Source organism: Drosophila melanogaster, chromosome 2L, assembly GCF_000001215.4.
Source record: "Drosophila melanogaster chromosome 2L".
In the NCBI taxonomy this organism is placed as follows: Eukaryota; Metazoa; Arthropoda; class Insecta; order Diptera; family Drosophilidae; genus Drosophila; species Drosophila melanogaster.
Window position 1 is genome coordinate 5,452,669 of NT_033779.5, and position 18,936 is coordinate 5,471,604.

The 18,936-nt window shown below is 41.7% G+C and overlaps 1 protein-coding gene across 2 annotated transcripts; it reads left to right on the plus strand.

Annotated features, from left to right (window-relative positions):
• The first annotated feature begins 8,970 nt into the window (after positions 1-8,970).
• mid (midline) lies at positions 8,971-14,942 on the plus strand. Of its 2 annotated transcripts, none has more exons than NM_135083.4 (4): positions 8,971-9,436; positions 11,151-11,601; positions 12,552-12,837; positions 13,226-14,942. In NM_135083.4, exons 1-4 carry the CDS (start codon positions 9,250-9,252, stop codon positions 14,042-14,044), a joined length of 1,743 nt encoding a protein of 580 aa, NP_608927.2. In that variant the 5' UTR covers positions 8,971-9,249; the 3' UTR covers positions 14,045-14,942. The 2 variants fall into 2 exon arrangements, with proteins under 2 accessions (NP_608927.2, NP_001260096.1); NM_001273167.2 differs by having other exon boundaries at positions 13,226-14,161.
• Positions 14,943-18,936: the final 3,994 nt, after the last annotated feature.

Here is an 18,936-nt window from a genome sequence, read left to right on the forward strand (position 1 = left end):
GCCATAAAATTAATTTTGATGAGCTCCGCCAGAGTTTGTCAATTTCTGGGAAATACGCTTCGTTTCGGCTCAAGGAACTAAGCCCAAAATCAAATTAAACCATAAAAGTTTCTAAAACAAAAATATATAGACGCATAAAACTAACAACCCTCTGAGCAGATCAAGGATCAACTGAAATCGGAAAAGCGGCGTGTAAATGATGCCATCACAATATTTTGAGTTGCCGCCCAAACAACAGACGCGGCCACATCATCAGTTAAGGGGTTAATAAAGCCAAAAAAAGGGGGCGGGGCCGTTAGGGATTTTCCCCTAATCACATTCGACTTGGCGGCGGCATAAGGTGCACATTACTCATAAAGCGAACGCGTGAGATTCGGAGCATTTGTTTGGTTTTATGCGTATAGCATACACCTCCGAAAGTGGATAGCGCCAACTGGCGCATCAAACCCACCCCCAGACTCATCCTTACCCATTCGAAAGCATCGGAAGTCGTAGCCCCCTCTACTCAGGATTATAAAAATGCACTTAAACAAATATTACCGTACTTGAAGTAGCTTAAGTTTCAATGCTTTATAAATGCACTTACAATGCTACCTTTTGACTAAATTGTTTCTAAGAAGAAACATGTGTGCCACATACTATATGCTAACAAGCAATGTATTTCTCCCGGTGCACCCACACTGACTCCAATCAGCCTAATCGCTTTGGTTGCGCCACAGAGCTTAACTTTTGCTGAAGTTGCTGCTGCTGTTGTTGGCGTGACTTGTTGTCGCCAAAGTTGAAATTGGCCTGGCCAACTCGCTCATCTACTTTACTGTCACCGTGGAATCGGGCGTGTTTCCGGGCCCAGAGAAATGATAAGCAGGCCTCCATCATCATCATCATCATCATCTTCGTGGGTGCCCTGCAACACGTGTGTCGCCATATTTGCTTTTATTGCTCTGGTTCCGTTTGTTTATTATGTGATTTTCCATATGGCCAGAAACGCCTCTATGTGCGTGCGCCTTCGAGTTAATCGCACCGAAATTTTTATGTTAATTTTCATAAATTTTATTGTCGCCCCAGAAAGGTCTTTTTAATTAGTTTTCCTGTGTGGGATTTATATATATATATTAATGCGGAGTAGCTATTGCCGCTTTTTCTCCTTGGAGCTGCTGCGGTTTTTTAAGAGTTGTAAGTCATAAACTTGGGAACACAAAAATACTTCAAGTCGTGCAGTCAAGTGTCAAATTATCCCAAGGCGCTCGGGGAGTTGTAAACGTTTAGGCAGCGAGTGGGCCAGTCGACAATAAAAAAACCAAAAAGAAACGAGAAAAGGGGGAAAATTCTTGAGGGGAGTGCCGCCAAGAAAGGCGGGAAAGGAGAAAGAGCTAAGTTATTACATTTAGCGGGCACTAAAATGTCGTACAATCGCTATAAGGTGGCCTAACAAATTAGAAATGCAGTAAAAAATGTGGAGATCGGTGTCGTAAAGATAAAGATTATTATTCTAGCTTGTTTAAACAACAATAGCTAATTATAACCTTGAAACGAATAGCCGCAGATCTTAAAATTTGATCGCCATGATCTTTATCATATAAAAATCATTTAAATTAACAGTTTTTGTGTGTTAGAAATACATATTATTTTATTTATATCTCAAAGCCTTGGTGGTAAATAAAATCTTTTTATATTACTTACGATCGTCCATCATATTCCAGCGATCATGTATGAAATGTCTGGGCAAAATCAATGCGGAAAATGGAAAAGTGTCTGAGCAATGCGAGTGTGCGATCAATCATCGTGGTTTCTGGGTGGCGTGTGTGTGGCAAACCCAGGGCAAACCGAACTCGAACCCCCTGTACAGATCCCTTCAGTGGACCAGATCGATCAGCGTGATTGACAAAGCGACAAACAAACAAACAAGCTAACAAGGACTCACAATATTTGAATAAGGTCCAATTGAAAAACAGTTCCGCATTGTGCGGAAAGTGTCACAATTGAAGCACCGCAGCTGTTTGCCGATCGAATTTTCGGCCCTCCCCCCTTTGATAAAAGTATCCCTATGATAGATGGTCGGGCCAATTTGAGTGAGTGTTTGGCTGATTCATCGAAGGGCAGCGACTAATGTAATTACCAAGGAGAGTTGGCCGGGAGTAGTCGTCGCATCAGCTTAATCATTCCAACTAATTGCCTGGGGCCACAAGACTTTCCCGATGAAATAAAAAAGCGCTTAAAAAAAAGCGGCTCAAGTGGTCCCCGGGGGAAAACAGGACAGGCCAATTATGTTGATGGTAAACAAATTGCGCACGTACCATGGCATCAAAATTAGTGGCACAAGAGCAGGAGACACACACAAAAATAAAATTAAAAAGAAAGTAAGGAGCTGGCATTGCAGAAGGACACGCCAGGCATGATACTGTAACTGAGCTGAGCTGAGCTGAGCTGTGCTGAACTGAAAGATCTAATTACGCTAATGACGAGTCCTGCTTGATGCAATTAAACGCTTCAATCGAGCTGCGTGCAATGACGACATAAGGTCAAAGTCGTCCTTTTAAGCCGGGAGTCAGCTGGCAAAGGAATCGAACGCAATATGAATTCATTACAATTCGATAACGAAGCTAAATGCAACGAAGCCATTTAAACTCTGGCTTCTGGCGGCAGTTAAATGCACGCACGTCCAAAAAAATACCAAGCACTGAAAGAAAATGGGGGTACAAAAATTGAAGAATTCACAAGTCTACCTAAAACAAAAGCAAGTCCAGCAAGTTCCAGTTCTCTTAGCTTATGTGGCATGGGGAGAAACAGTATTCAATTTGTTAGCATATGTTTTATATGAAGCCTACTATATGTATATATCCTTTCTTGAAACAGATGCAATCATATTTCAGTGTCAGAAGAGGACAGAGAAAAGAGCCTGCTTCCGTCACAATTTAAGCGGATTTAGCGCCTGTTGACGCCTCTCAAATTTCCAGAGACCGCACACAGCGCTTCATTAGCAACACCTACCGAAAAGTGGAAAGGAGGGCGATGTATGTATACTTTTGGCCATTGCCTCATCAAAGGGTGTTGCAGCAGCAAGGAGCAGACGAAGCCGAAACCCTAGACGTGCACCAAAAAACCAACATTTCGGGGCGTTGCAAAAGACCTCACATGAGGCAAGCAGATTAAGGCATTGACTCATTTGAATGGAAGTGAACGTGCGAGTGTGGAGTGTGAATAATGAGTGTTCAAACTCTACATGTAGCAAATGTTTTGGCAGAATGTTTATTATAATACAAAAAAAATATTTTTAAAATATTTATATTTACTTGTTAAGTATTCAAGAATAACATTAATGTAATTAAACAAATCCATAATTTTAAGCGTTTATCAAACAATTTACCCTGTCTTTCTGCCACTTATTGCCAACCCTTTATAAACAGATATATATCTCATAAAAATGCCATCATATCCCAAGTATAACCCTCCAAATCAATCCCATATCTGTCACAATTGTATGAATGCAAACCGCCTTGGGCACAACCCAAAAAATCCAGCATCCTGAAAACCACACACAAGCAACCTAATTATGATTGATGTGACCGAGCATGGTCCAACCGAAAAAGCGATTCCACAACTATGGAGTGCTCATTAAAACCGCATCAAAAGTCGAACAATGTAGGGATATTTCAAAAGGACGCTGTCTCGAATGCAAATCAAATATGAAATTTTTTAATATTTTGTTGGCACAACACAACAAATTTCAATATAATGCCAGGGAACGAACGCGCCGAGCGTGAAAAATGATCTATTGCCGAGAAAAAGGACGAAGGGCCGAGCCTGATCTTTTTCTGGGCAGATGCAGCAGCATCTTCGAGGAGTCTTCCCCTTTTCGTATTCGTCTACTATTTGAATTCAATTTAGAGCAAACGGTTCAGCTTGACTTGACTTGTGCCTTGTGGCAGCAGTGAAAAAAAAATAGTATAAAGGACATTTGGTTTGTTTGTTTTCAGCCTTCCCTCCGTTAAATTTATGACAAAAGGACATGTGCAACATTTGCAGGCTGCCCCGTTTCGTGTTTTTTTTTTTTTTGTTTTTGGGAACCACCATTTTGAGGCTTTGAAATAGAACCTCCCCAACCTTGGGCCACCATTAATCAACTGCTGCACGTGTTCCAGGCGCTAAGAAGTCAATCTATATAAATGCCAGGATACCCGCCCATTATTCGGGTATATTTTCTTTCGCTCACCTGCAATTAGACGCCCTCAATTATGTTGTGCAATGAATGAAAGTGAGATTGCGGCAAGTGCAAAGGGCTCGGTGGACTTCCTACTTTCGCACTTTTTCCTTTAGCCTTAAGCTGGGTATTTGTTTTTTCGAACACCCAGTGCCCGAGCACCTGGGACGCAGTTGGTGGGCGCTGGCCAAAAAGGATAATTGCAGAAGTGGGTGTTGCGCCTTTAGCGGCTTAGGACTCCTTCGGCAAACAACGAAAAACGCTCCTCCCGGCGGCGGTCAGGTTCAAATGGCAAAGGCTGCTCCCGGGACCTGTTGTAATTGACACCTTAAAACTGAGTCCTTCGATCAACCGCACTGGCGGAGATCTGTCAAAGGAAGTGGCAGAAATTCGCAGAAATTGCCACTACAAATGTGCCGCCCGAGGGAAAATCTTTTGGGGATTAGCATACGCCAATTATGGATAAGTAAAATATATGCTAAAGCTAAACAAACATATAACAATTAAGGTAAGCCACTAAAGTGCAGACTTATATTATATAAATGATGAGTAAAATATGAGTAAATTTATAAATAAATATATAAGATATAACACTTTTAATAAATAGAAATTTATAAGTTTAAGTTACATCTCTACATTGCATTTCACATTTCACCGCCTTGTAATATTCTCGCCAATTTATGAATTTTCATTATTGTTTTGCAGCCTGCTCTCGCCAACGGATTGGGTAATAATTACCGGCAAATTGCCGACTCAAAGTGAACTCATTTCGCCCGTTTGCAATTGTGCCCATATTGCGCAGCATGGTAATCTGCGGCATCTTGAGGATCCAATCCAATCCCCAAGCCGCTGATTTTGCAGCTGCCAGGCAGAGCAAACTCCGGATTTGCAATGTGAAATCGCCGTCTGTAATTGGGCCATAAAAAAAATAAGAAGATCAGGATCCACCAGCTGCCTCGGTGGATATGTAAATTTAGTGTTAAGGTGCACAAAATGGGCGTTTTGGTGAAGATTAAGCAAGCGCAAGCTTGGACTCCAATTGCAGGGGTAAAACCTTTAACAAAAAAAAATGAAGGGAAAACAAGAAAAGGCGTTTCCCGACAATGACATAAATTTTAGAGCAGCAAAAAAAAAAAAACAAATAAATAAAGCCAAGATCTGGGGCCACAGCATTACGCATCGTTTAAGTTGTGATTTATGTGGCATAGACAGCCCGAAAACCCTTCAGACATCAGAGATTGAGGCTCGGATTCGGTTTGTTAATGAGTCAAATTACACACAGCACCACAGAGGGGTTAAGAGGACGAGGGGGATTCTGCTGAGTGGCCGCCGAAAGGTGTGACAATTGTTACTGCACACGAATATATACCTATGTACATATACATATATAAAGCCAGCCAGGTCGGAGATACACAAAGATTTATGGTGACTGCTAAAAGGGAATTCCCAGAAAATTTGCTACCTTATTCACTTCTGTGGTTTTTTTGCATAAACAAATAGCTGGGGAATAAAGGCAGTGTCCAACTTTTAGCGGAATTGCTACCGGGCTAAAAAGGAAAAAAGAGTGGAAAACCCGGAGCCGGTAGCCAAGAGTGCCGGGCATTTATCAAAGCGTCGGCTCTGATTTGAAGATGCACCCAAACGGCAAACAAACAAAAAAAAACATATATACAACTGGGTCCCCAGGGCAAAGCCCAAAAAGCAAAACCCAACCCAATGAGTTTCATTAATAAATTCCAGAACAAAACACCCAGACAAACCGGTTGGCCAGCCATCCTCCTTTTCCCCCCAGAAATATTCATTATTTGTATTTTCATTTTTTTTTTGTGGGCGTTCTCAGTGCAAACAACTGAAAATAATGGAAAATATTTGGTAAATATTTGCGGGCAGGCCACAGGACACGAGGGAAATATGCGTGAAGGATGAAAGATGATTTGGCAAATATCCTTGCCAGACAATGCGGCACCAGAAACTGGAAATGCCTAATGTGATTTGAGGATCTTGAGGGATGGCATCAAGATACTGTTATGGATTATGAATTATTAAATTTGTAATTCGACTTAGAATAGGTAGATTAAAAGATTGAACGAATATGTACATATATAAATTAAATTTACAGATACAAAATGATATCAGGTAACAAACAGACTTTTCTTATCGTTACAAAGAGTGATATCAAATTATATAAAATGTATTACAAGTAATCATACAATGCAGAGTGCATAATTCCCCATATCATTTTCATTTCCAGCACACATGTTGCTGCAATTCCGCTTTATAAATAGAAACTCAATAGTGCTTGGGTTGCTTCCGCTTTTAGTGCTTATCGGGCAGATTTTGGAGTCGAGGCAAGTGCCAAGCGGAAATTCTCCGCCGCCTCGTCTTCAGACCCCCAAAAGAAATGGAAATGGTAATAAAAATAATACGAACACGTGCCTCCCACTTCAGGGCGGCTCAAGTGCTCGAAAAACGAACGAATTGAAAACCCCCCTGGATGAAGAAGAACCCTTTTGCAATCGAAGCCCCGGAAAGTGTTATTTGAACTTAAGAAGCGGAAATGCCGCAGACAAAGCAGGGGAATCTCAAGTGAGCAGAGTGAAAAATGAAATTAAAGCCAGCTCAAAACATTAGTTATCTATTGCCGCAAATCATCAATCAAAGTGACCGCCCAGTAAAATTGGAGCAGGAAAATGTATGTCCTTCTTGCTGACCAGAGGAAATTTCCACAGTCCTGTGTCGGCCAAATTCAAAGTGAAAGTATTCGATTACCCAAAGCGATCGTTAAGTGAGAAAGGGAAAAGTATCGAAGAAATTATAAATTGCCGACAAAGCCGAGGGCCAAATACTTGAGATTTCGAGAGGGAAAGGACATAACAAGGAGAAAGTCAAACGAGGACAGTTAGCCGCACTAATTAACAAGCAGAATTGTTTATTTTTACAAGTGCCAAGTGGCCACTTTTTTTTCAGATCGACCGCCCTTTGTTTTCACAACTTGTGTTTTCCTTGGCTTTTGACATTTTGGTGACATACGGGACTGCCACCTAAAAAGACACACATGTAGATGCACAGACAAGGCCAACATATTAGGAACATAGGCTCTTTTTATGAAAGGAAGTGTAAACCTTTTTCTAGAATCAAAGTATGCACTCTACTTTTTAGAACCAGCGTTCTTGTGTCATAAAATTGTATTTAAAGTTATCCCAATCTATAATGCTATCGTCCGTTTTGCTTTTGAATTTGTTAATGCTGATAAAACATTTTATAGCTATCAACTTAACTGCAATTGTAACCAGAACACACACGACGCATCCCTCCCCGTCCACTTTCACCATTTCTCCCAGGGCGAAAGTGTCAAAGTGACATGCCCACTTTGTCGCTACCCGACTTAAAAAATGTCTCAAATTACAAAAATCACACAACAAGACGGTTTGTTCCTCGCACAGGATAAGCGGGATTAGTCAGCTTGTTAGTTAGTTTGGATCTCCGCGTTCCGTTTTTCAGGATCGCAGGATTTCCGTCATGGCAATTGGCAATCCGAGCAATACGTAATGAATGTGACGAACTGTCAGTTGTTTCGAGTTTCCTTGTCGCAGCCGCATTTTCTTTGCATTTTTTAGCGGGTTAATTGGCACTGACAAAGGTCTTGACTTTTGCCTGGGAAACATAACAATTTGTTGACATCTGTAAATATTATGGGGGAATTTTCCAGAGGACTAGCTTCTATCATACAGCGTGTGGAATTGTATATAATTACTAACGGAAAAATATCCCTGTTAACTTTTTGAATCGCCATAATCTAAATTTCATGATCATATCCTCTTGAATATAAAAAAATATAGCTTTACAAATAAAAATGTCTTGACTAATGCTTATAGATATACTATGTTTTCAAATGGACTTCTATAATATGTACTAAGCGAATTGTTTAAAATATGTTCTTCCCTTTACCGAAATAAATTCAAATTGCATATACATTTTAAATAAACTTGTAGTTATTTTCGCACTCTTTATTCATGTTTTTAGAGCACAGAAAAATTTCTCGAGCTCAAACTAATAAATTCCCAACGTCCCATTGCAATAACCTTGACTCAAGGTCCATGTCCTTGCAGATAAATAAGAAAGGAAAAACAACGGGATGCAACTGCAGAAAAAAAACAGAGACATAAAACTCACTCAAAACAGAATTGAGTGAGACACGGAACGTGTTGGAAACGAAATGGAACAGACGGAAGATGGAAGAAAACGTCAGAAGAGGAGATAACAGGAAATGGAATGCGACGACAACGGCGAAAAGTTGTTTAAAAAAAAAGACCAAGAAAAACCGCAAGCAAAACGTTGGCACTTCATAAATGGGCGAGAAAGAGAGGCAAAAATAAAAAGAAAGAGACCTCGCTATGGAGAAATAGAGAGGTGCGAGGGAGAAGGCCAAAAGCGCCGACATTTTTAATTGTAAATGAGTTATGACGCGTTCGTCAGAGAGAGAGGTGAGGCGAAGAAAAGAGAGGGGCGCAAGTTGCTGACAGCGCCGCCTTTCTCTCTGTCGCACGTTCACTCCCCCGCCGATTTTCCAATTGGAAAACGAGAGAGCGAGTGGCGTTTTCACTCAGAGTGTGCGGCTATAGGGCTATCCCGCTTGCACTCGTACTGGCGCGGCTCGCTGTAGGGTGGTCTCGCTTGCACACATAGGGACCATAAGAGGAATAACTGGTTTCCCGAGTTTTGCGCCTGCCGTCGTTTTTGGCTTCTCAGCGGCAACATTTTCCTGACACAATTCAGTTCGTCGTCGCCTGCCTTCCGTTGCGCACACACTCAGTCCGCGAGATTCTCAGTTCGCGTGCGCCAAAGATAAGCAAAAGAAAGCAAGAGAGATATAAAGATACAAGATACTTACACCTTGAAACATACACATACCCCTCGAGTTACCAAAGCTAAAGATGCATCTAGCTTTATAAGTGCCAAGTGTTGAAAAGTGACCAGATACAATACCCCAATACCTTTCCAAGGTATTCCCTAGTTAAAGCCCCATTAAGAACAACATCATACCCTTCAAAATGCTGGTTGGATCTCATCCGTATTTGTGCAACGGGGTGCCCGCCGCCCCTGCAGCACCAAATGCCAGTGGACAGACAACAACAACGGCTAGCAAAAGTGCCGCCGGCTCAGCGACGGACTTTTCCATCGCCGCCATCATGGCTCGCGAAGATGCCTCCAGTCGGGAGTCCTCCATTCGCAGTGCAAGTAAGTTCAGATACATATTGAAAATATCCTTAATAAGAAAGGAATTCTGTGGGAAGCGGCAGAATCATTAATCGGTTGATAGGAACAATTTGTTCTTAAAAATATATTTTTATGCATTAGAAATTTAATGCCTTGAATATTAAGCATTTCGATTATATAGTGATTTTTAAACAAGATTTTTTTAGGCTTAACAGACTTACAGCAAGATTCATTGATGAGATGTAGAATATCTTTAAGATACTTTCATTTCTGTAGTCTCAAATACCATAGGGTACTTTTGTTTAGAACTTCATTTGACAAGCTATAAGTTCCCTAATTCAACAATCTTTAATCATAGTAGGTAGTTGTAACTTTAGATATTCACTTATCTCCTAGCAGTGCTTTCTGTACAAAAACTTACTTAACATACCAGCACACAATAACTAGAAATTGCTAAAACAAAAATGGAATTTTTATACGATTAATTCAAATTAAACGTGATTAACAACTCAACGCCCAAGAAGAGAACCGCAAACTTGACCAGCGAATGCAAACATTATTAGCCACAAGACAATCGCTAATTGATTGCACAACAAATCTATTAAATTACTGTTGTCGCTTTGGGTGCGCAGAGTTCCATTTAATTGCTAATGACAATTAGCAGGCGTTCCGGCCACGTTAAAAAAGAAAAAACTAGTTCTCTCTGGCCGACGGCATTCGCAATTAAGTCGAGCCAAAGATCGCGAATCCAGATATTTGTTAGCAAACACTTGCAGCGCTCTTTTGTGGCCGATATTATGATAATATGCAAATTGTGCACAGCATCTAATCGCGCGGAATTCATATTTAACAAAGGCTGCTAATTATGTTAATTAATTTTCAACAATGTGCTTCATTTTATTAATTTTACGAGGCGCAGAAAATTAGCGACGGCCGAAATCAAAACAAAAACGCTACGAGGTGTTCGTATTTTACGATCTCTTTATCAAATATGCAGCTTTTTTAATTTCATATTTTGTTTTGTTTTTTTTGTTTTCTGTGGTCGCTTTCCGTTTTCCGTTTGCTTACTTTGCATTTTAACACCTACCGTCTGGGCTCACCTGCAAAAAAACCGGGCTGCTTAGTTCTCCCCATCATTTTGTTACCATTTTCGGCTTATGGAAAATGGAAAGCGTATGTGAGAGTTCGCCCATGGATAAGCCCAAAAATATTATTCATCAACTTTTGCGCACACACCTTGAACGAAAGCCCTCCGCTTTTGTTTATGCAATGGAAAAGAGCAATCGCAGCTAGAGTTTCGGGCTGTTTAATTGCCGATTTGTGTTCAGTTTGACAATTAAGCCAGCGGTCGTCGTCGCACTGTCTCATTGCAATTGAAACGCGAAGCGAAGCGGAAACTCCAAGAATATGAGACGACTCCACGCTGTCTGCCGCGAAATCAGCTCCACCACTCAATGTTGTCAACGGAAGCACGGCCTCGGTTTTTGGCCAAATGCACAACGGAAAAATCGTTAATAAGACGCACAAGTTATGAAGGAAAAAGTGATGAAAAATTCAGGAAACATTGTGATCTTTAAAGTGTTTAGTGCCAAATATATTGAAGGCTTCAATTTAGAGATTTTACTTAACGCTTTTTCCCATGTGCATTGCATTTTAATTTGCATTACCTCCAAAACGAACGGTGTAATTCAGATTTAATTTTCAATTTTCGCTTTTTCCTCTCGTGTCATTTAAGGTCCCATTTCGGTGGAGGATGAGGTTGACGTTGATGTGGTCGACTGCAGCGATGCCGAGGAGCCACCGACTAAGGCGCGTCGTTTGAACCATCATCAGCACCACCAGCATCACCAGCACCACCACAATAACAACAATAACAACAACAACAACAATGTGGCACACAAGAGTCGCAACAGCGGTGGCGCCGTGGCACAAACAGCTTCCGCCGAATCCCAACTGAACACCAGCTCGACCAGCAGCCAAGGACGCTGCTCCACACCGCCCCAATCCCCGGGAACGGAGGACAGCGAGGAGCGTTTAACACCGGAACCGGTGCAGAAGGCACCCAAAATTGTCGGCTCCTGCAATTGCGACGATCTGAAGCCGGTGCAGTGCCATCTGGAGACCAAAGAGCTGTGGGATCGCTTTCACGATCTCGGCACCGAGATGATCATCACCAAAACGGGCAGGTAAGCATCCAAACCAGCAACAAGCCATCCATCCATCCAGCCATCCATCCAACCATCAGTCAGTCAGTCGAGTTTAGTGCAAACAGGCATTAGTTTTAAATGGTGGAGCAACGTGGGAGATTTTGGGAGGTAAAAGTTGCTGCCAAATGGCATTACCCAAACATATACTCTTTTCACAAAATATTTTGCATTCATCACTTTTCCGCAAAACTTCTTTATTGAACAATCAAGTGTCTGCGTGTTCAATCATCAAAGATGTTCACCCTAAGTCAGTTGCCCATAAATTGGCTCGCCAAATGGTTTTTGCAGTGTCAACAAAAATTTCATGCCATTTGAGTGAATGTGTGGGGTCTATTTCCTCCAAAAGGGAAACTGTGCAAAAAAAAAGGAAACATTTGTGTACCTGCGCAGGAAGAAAATGAGAAAATCAGAGCTATGGGCGTTGCTGTTGTCAGCGGGAGAATGGGAACAAGTTCAATCCAAATGACCACGGGTTGTCCACACCTTTGCTCCCACACACCTGACCACACGCACACAGGTCACACATATAGATAGATATATATACACCTTAATGATATTGTAAAAATCACACCTCGGAGTCGCAGACATCAGGGCGGTCCCCGATGCCCGCCTTTGGCCTTTTTGGCCGGAGGTTATGTCACCGGGTTTTGGAGGGACATTAAACCACAGGATGTAGACAAGAGGGATACACAGGTTTGTGACTCAAAAAATGAAGGAAGAGTTTCGCTTTTGTCTTCATTGTCTGCACTTGTCAAAGCAGGGAGAATCGAAAAGGAAAATATGGGAAAAAATCAGCTTGAAGCCCCAGTGTCTGGGCCATAAATAGTCGACTTAACTAGCTGTGTGGCAATAGCAATCCCCAAAAAAAGGGAGCATTCAATGAAAGCAAAAATCTAATCGAATTAATTTAACTTTGTTACCTCTTCCAGACGCATGTTCCCCACTGTGCGCGTCAGTTTCTCGGGTCCGCTGAGGCAAATCCAGCCCGCCGATCGCTACGCCGTCCTCATGGACATCATCCCCATGGACTCGAAGCGGTATCGGTACGCCTACCATCGCTCCGCATGGCTGGTGGCCGGCAAGGCCGACCCCGCCCCCCCAGCACGCCTCTACGCCCATCCTGACAGTCCCTTCAGCTGCGAGGCGCTCCGCAAACAAGTTATCTCCTTCGAGAAGGTGAAGCTGACTAATAACGAAATGGATAAGAACGGACAGGTGAGTTGACTTGAGATACCGAGACGCTGTGGTACTGAGATACTCAGATGCGCAGATACTCGGCTGCTGAGACATTCAGATGCTGAGGTAGCGATTAGCCGCGAGTGCTAAATAATTGATAATTTTGCAACACGAAGAAATATTCGCCAAGTTGCGAGTCTAGAGACCATCGTTGATTAATGTTGCTTTGCTGTGAAAATGGAAAATGTTCGTGTTCAATTCAAGAAGTGAATTTTAGGACAATATACTTCTATCTAATTTATGAAAAGTTTTAAAGAATATTAAAGATAACTTTCAATCATTTAAGCACTTTCCTAATTCCCAGCTATGTAAATTTCAATCGACTTACTACAATGAAACCTTTTCCCTCTTTTCTATTCCCTTCCAGATCGTTTTGAACTCGATGCATCGCTACCAGCCCAGAATTCATTTGGTGCGTTTGAGCCATGGACAGAGCATTCCGTCGAATCCCAAGGAATTGCAGGACTTGGATCACAAGACCTACGTATTCCCGGAAACCGTATTCACCGCGGTGACGGCCTATCAGAATCAGCTGATCACCAAGCTGAAGATCGATTCGAATCCGTTCGCCAAGGGCTTCCGCGACTCCTCCCGCCTCACCGACTTCGATCGCGATCCGATGGAGGCGCTGCTCCTGGAGCAGCAGCTCCGCTCGCCACTGCGCCTCTTTCCCGATCCGCTGATGCAACAGTTTGCCGCTCAGGGTGATCCCTCCTCGATGGCGCTGTTCGAGAAGGCACGCCAGCATCTGCAAATGTTTGGCGGCAACTCCCCCTATGCCCAGCTGATGATGCCGCAAATGTACCAAGCGGCAGCAGCGGCAGCCGGACCACCTCCGCCACCCCCCGGCCTGGGCGCCTTCCACATGTTCCAGCAGCAGTGGCCCCAACTTACCGCCGGCTTTTTGGCCAGCGCCAATCAGCAAGCTGCCGCCGCTCAAGCCGCCGCTCAGGCCCAAGCGCAGGCGCAGGCGGCAGCCGCAGCGATGGCCGCCAACCGGACGCCCCCACCCCCGCCCACTGCATCCACGCCCTCGTCGACGTCGTCGGGATCGCCGTCGCCCGATATGCGACCGCGCCAGTATCAGCGGTTCAGTCCGTACCAACTGCCAGGCGGTCAGGGGCCACCCTCCTCTGCCGCCGGTTCGCCACCCGCGGTAAACGCCTCACGCAGCCCCGCCCACTAAGTTAACAGCCCACGCCACCAAGTTCTTGCCACGAGCAGTATTAAAAAGTGAAAGCACTGGGGTTAAAGGTCGTCTCTTAAATGCAAAAAAGTTCCTGGAATACTAAGAAAATACTTTAAAAAAAAACGTAAAAAAAAAATCGTCAAAAAGTTTTTAATACAATATTTTGCTTTCCGATATGATTTCTTATAAAAAAGATCGTTTCTGGCAAATATTACTGCTGAGTTTCTTTTCAGTCAATGAAATTGCTTAAACTTTAGCTTTATTTTTCAATTTAGACGACCTTTAAGCCCAGTGAAAACTACACAAAAAAGGTTAGCCATCTTTTTGAATGTTGTAAATTATTTGTTGTTTATATGAAGGCAAAGAAAAACTTTTCTCTATTTGTTGTAAAAATCTTAAATTATGTATAAGCTGTACAGTTCTTCTCACTTTCCCCTAGACAATTTTTGTAATCTAGTTTAACTTATTGTACAAATGTTTAAATGTTGTTCGAAAACTCATCTCAGTGTAAAGTTAGAACGAAATTCACTCAAAAACTAAGCAAAACAAAAAAATATACATATACATAAATAAAACGCTGCACGATTGTAAACTATATATAGCTATGTAGTGTAAGCATAAATCGTTAGTAATGCTATTATATATAATGATATATTCATAGTATTAACAGTAAATTCATAGACGCTTCAGTTAGTTATATTTATCCGGCGAAAACGTAAAGATTTATTTAGCATAAATTAAAGGAGAGTAAAACCATAATATGTATTCAATGTGAACGCTAAAAAAAGTGAAAACACGAAAAATATTTAAACAAAAATTATTAAACGAAAAATATGAAGAAAAAAAAACACAAACATACAAAAACCAATCAAAAATAAATAAAAATATGTGAACCAAAACTAGCAACGTTTTTTTAATTGGAATTTTTATTCGATATTTGAACAGATAGATCTGAAACGTTTCAGTTTTCGTTTTAAAAAGCATTATAAGCTTTTGGTAAATAATTATAATAATTTTTCAACAATTTTCCCCACGTCTCGAGTATCTTCGAGACTCAAATTACTTTCCCTCTATAAGAAATACTCCACATAAATTACGCATTATAATGCCCTGACAAACACTTCAGTTCGCAGGCATGCAAAGTAGCCAGAAATCCTGTTTGAATTTCTCACACAATATCGCAGATATATCCTGTTCCACATAGGCGTAATTCCTTGGGTGCAAGTGTCGTCCTGTCGGCAGAACAAATTGAAAAACAGACTGAATGGGTCTGGGAATATGTGCAGCTCAGATACAAAGATACAGATAACCAGATACACACTCTCGTGTTCGACGAATGCATTTTCATGGTCACTCAAAGTGAAATTTTTCACTGAGTCTTTCGGGTGTTCGGAAAATTCGATTGACACGCCGGAGTTTTGGGTCTTAAGTGGAGTCTTGATGGATGATTGGGCAGCACTGGGTCGGGATTTGGATTTGGGTCTGAGTTTCTGGTGTAGATAAGCGTACGAAAATCGTATTGAAGGCCTTTTGAAAATTTCCACTTTTCCCATTTTGATTGAGGGCCCAAACTAATCGGATATAATAGCATTTTTGATAACTAAATATATACTCTGACCCTCGAGGGGCCCATCTCTCTGCCTAATTATAATGAAATTAACTTGGAGGATAAACATCTTGGCGTTGAGGGGTAAGAGTATACAAATATAATAACACTTCCTCTAATTATATGGTGAACTCATTGAAAAAGGTGCTATCGGCATTTGTCTATCTGGCACCTCACTTGCCAAATTTTAATTTCCATACCTGCTCATTCACTTTCCCTCGGACATTATGTGAATATCTCTGGACGGCGATCTTCGATGTGGGACCCGAAGTTAATTACAAACTAATCACGAGAACAAACAAAACATTAGGCTATCGCCGGTCGGCGATCTTTACAGGAGCAACCACTACCATGGGCCCTGCGCCCATATACATATGTCAAATGTCGGGGTAATTTATAGGCCAACACCGCCGCAGATCCATGTAGTCCAAGTGTCAAAACAAACAGAGCGCCGCCCCACACGAAAATGGTAACAAACTCATCATTTGCCAGACAAGAACAAGATGGGGAAACTCTGGGCTCAACTCTCGGCTCCCTTGGCATAAATTTCCTTTTGGCGTTTTCGTTTTAATTTGAATGTAAATGATGCTGACGCAGCTGTGGATCTCGGCGGCTTCTGCTACCCCCACACCAAAGCATGCCACACCATACCACACCATAAATATAAATATATGTACTATACGATGAGGAAGTCGGGAATCTGATGAGCGGCGGACTTGGGGGCTAAGGTTAAATGTCGGGTGTCCAACAAACAGTGACAAAATATTTAAATTCTCCCGGGGGGCGTTTGTAAATATTTGAGCCACTTAATTGGGGGGCGTGAATGGGCTGGGCCGGAATTGATTTATGCCGGCGAAGGGAAATCGATTTGAAAATTGAACCCATTAAAAATAAACATATTTTTCAAGTGAATTATGGCGTATTGGGGCGTGAAAAAGTTCAATTCCTGTAGCAAAGGGCTATTGAACGTAATTGAAACCAAATAGAAAGCATACAATGGTTAATGGGCTGGGAATTAATTATAAATATGTGTATATATCTATTAACAAATTCTGCGCATTTTATCTCCGTTTCAAAATCATTTGATACCAAAAGGTATTGGCATGACTTTCAGAATCTGCGGCATTTGCAGTCCGAGAATGAGTGGCCACGCGTTCGAGACAAGTTGCAAGTTGAACCGGCAATCAACAATCAGCGCTGCCCCTGCCACGCCCCACTCATTAACCCAAACATGATCGGGCAAAATGTCTAACGGTAGATGGGCGGCCAAAGGGGGCGTGGCACGTGCACCCAAGTGCCGCGGCACGTGTGCCACAAAGTGCGAGTGCCACGCCGGCTGTGAGTTTACGGACAGCGGTGACATGGAGAGGTGCCACGAAATCCCTTGTCACCTTGGCGCCACGGTGAAAATTTGTACATATTAACGTTTTTTGCTCGCCACTGTTTGTCATTAAGTGAAATTGCATAAAATCAATAGCAGAAATACTACAGCTGACTATCCATCACATCAATGACAATCTGTCGGGATAATGATACTGTGTAAGCATGTAGTTTGTTCTATAGAAGTTCGACTGTAGTCATAAAAAGTGTTTGGAAAAGGTGCTGAGACTCGTTGCTGATGTGGCCGATGATGTGCAGGTTGGGATCCGACTGGAACTCCGAGCTCCTACCACCGATACCCACTAATTCCAGCTGGCTGGTGCGTAATGACTTTATAAACACAGCCTGTGACCGCGGGGTGAGAGGTTGGACAAAACTGTCCAACTGTCAGGCTGCTGACTAAGTAACATACATGCTAGACTGGACACACAACGAAATCAATTAGATGGATAGAAGCCGAGATGGGAAATATCGGAGAGTCGAACTCATATATCATTAACAATTTCCATGTCATATGCCGTTTACCTGATATCTTCGAAGGGCACCTTTGTCTATCGGCTTGTCACTCTGCCAACGAATCAAACTTGTCAAAGTCATCAAATATTCAAATACATTTTACACATGCAATCGCCGAGCAGAAAAACAAAATCTTTTTCTTACTACTTTTTTTTTTGGGACTCGGGTCAAATTGTTCGTAACGCCCCCACATAACTGTAATTACCGAGGAAAATTGATTTTTATATTATAGTAAAGGGTATGCGTGTGGGGCTAAGCAGGCTCAGTTTTTGGCCAGAAAAAGTAAGGGAGCCATTAAAATCCGTAAAGGAAAACCAAAACTAAACCTCGCCTGTCCCCTCAATGAGAACTTAATGCCTTTCGAAATGAACAAAATCCCCATTTGGGCATATGTATATGTATATGCTCCTCTGCAGTCGGGGTCTTTTTGTATTTTTGGCAATTGATTAAAAGGCTTAACGTTTCAGACAATTGGCCATTTCAGACCGGCCTGCGGTCAGTGTTTTGCTGCAGACTCTGGGTATTAGTTGCAAATTAGTGCGAAATGAGCAAATTCTGTTAAATCTTGTGTGCTTAATGTGTGACTTTATGGTCAGATGGAAAAAGCCAACATGTGTGAGACTTTGCATTCTCTTGACGAAAACCAAGTTTTTGCTTCAATTATTTCAGGAGCCTGAATCCGTAAGATAAATATGTATTCCTGAAATGTTATATTTATTAAGCAAATCTTAAATTGGATATATGAAATACTGAATGAAAACCGAATATAAAAAATCATTGAAAGCGATACATGTATATTACCTTAAATACATAAATTCGCATTCATTTCAAATTCTTTTGTTTTCGAGCTCGGACTGCTTTTAAAATATGACTTGAAATCAAGCCAGCTTTATGCAAAATGCTGCCACAATAAATTGATAAATATTTTTTGTTATTTTTCGCGTGTGCATTGGCAAGTTGAAATTTATTGATTTCTATGATATACGCTGACATTTTGATGAAACGTTGCCATTGAGTGCCGATAAGCATAAGATATGTGTGGTGTACGTTATGCGATACCTTCGAATCAAAAACAAAATAACGACGAAACGGATTTGTAAAATCAGAAAACTTGTTCCGGCCATGTAGCATGATGCAAATGAAACAAAATATAAAAAATCAAATTGACTTCTGGCTAGATCTCTCCCCTTTGAATCTACATAAAAACTAACCAAACTGATACTCACTTTATTGGCAGCTTTGAACTGATCATGATTCCGGGCGAAAGGTAGAAAATCTAAAAAGTTAAAAACATAAACAGAAATACTTAAATCCCAACCTGGTAAGAAATGGTTGTAAATATAAAAATCTGCGGGCTCGACACGAATCTTTTTAATTGTTTTCTCTT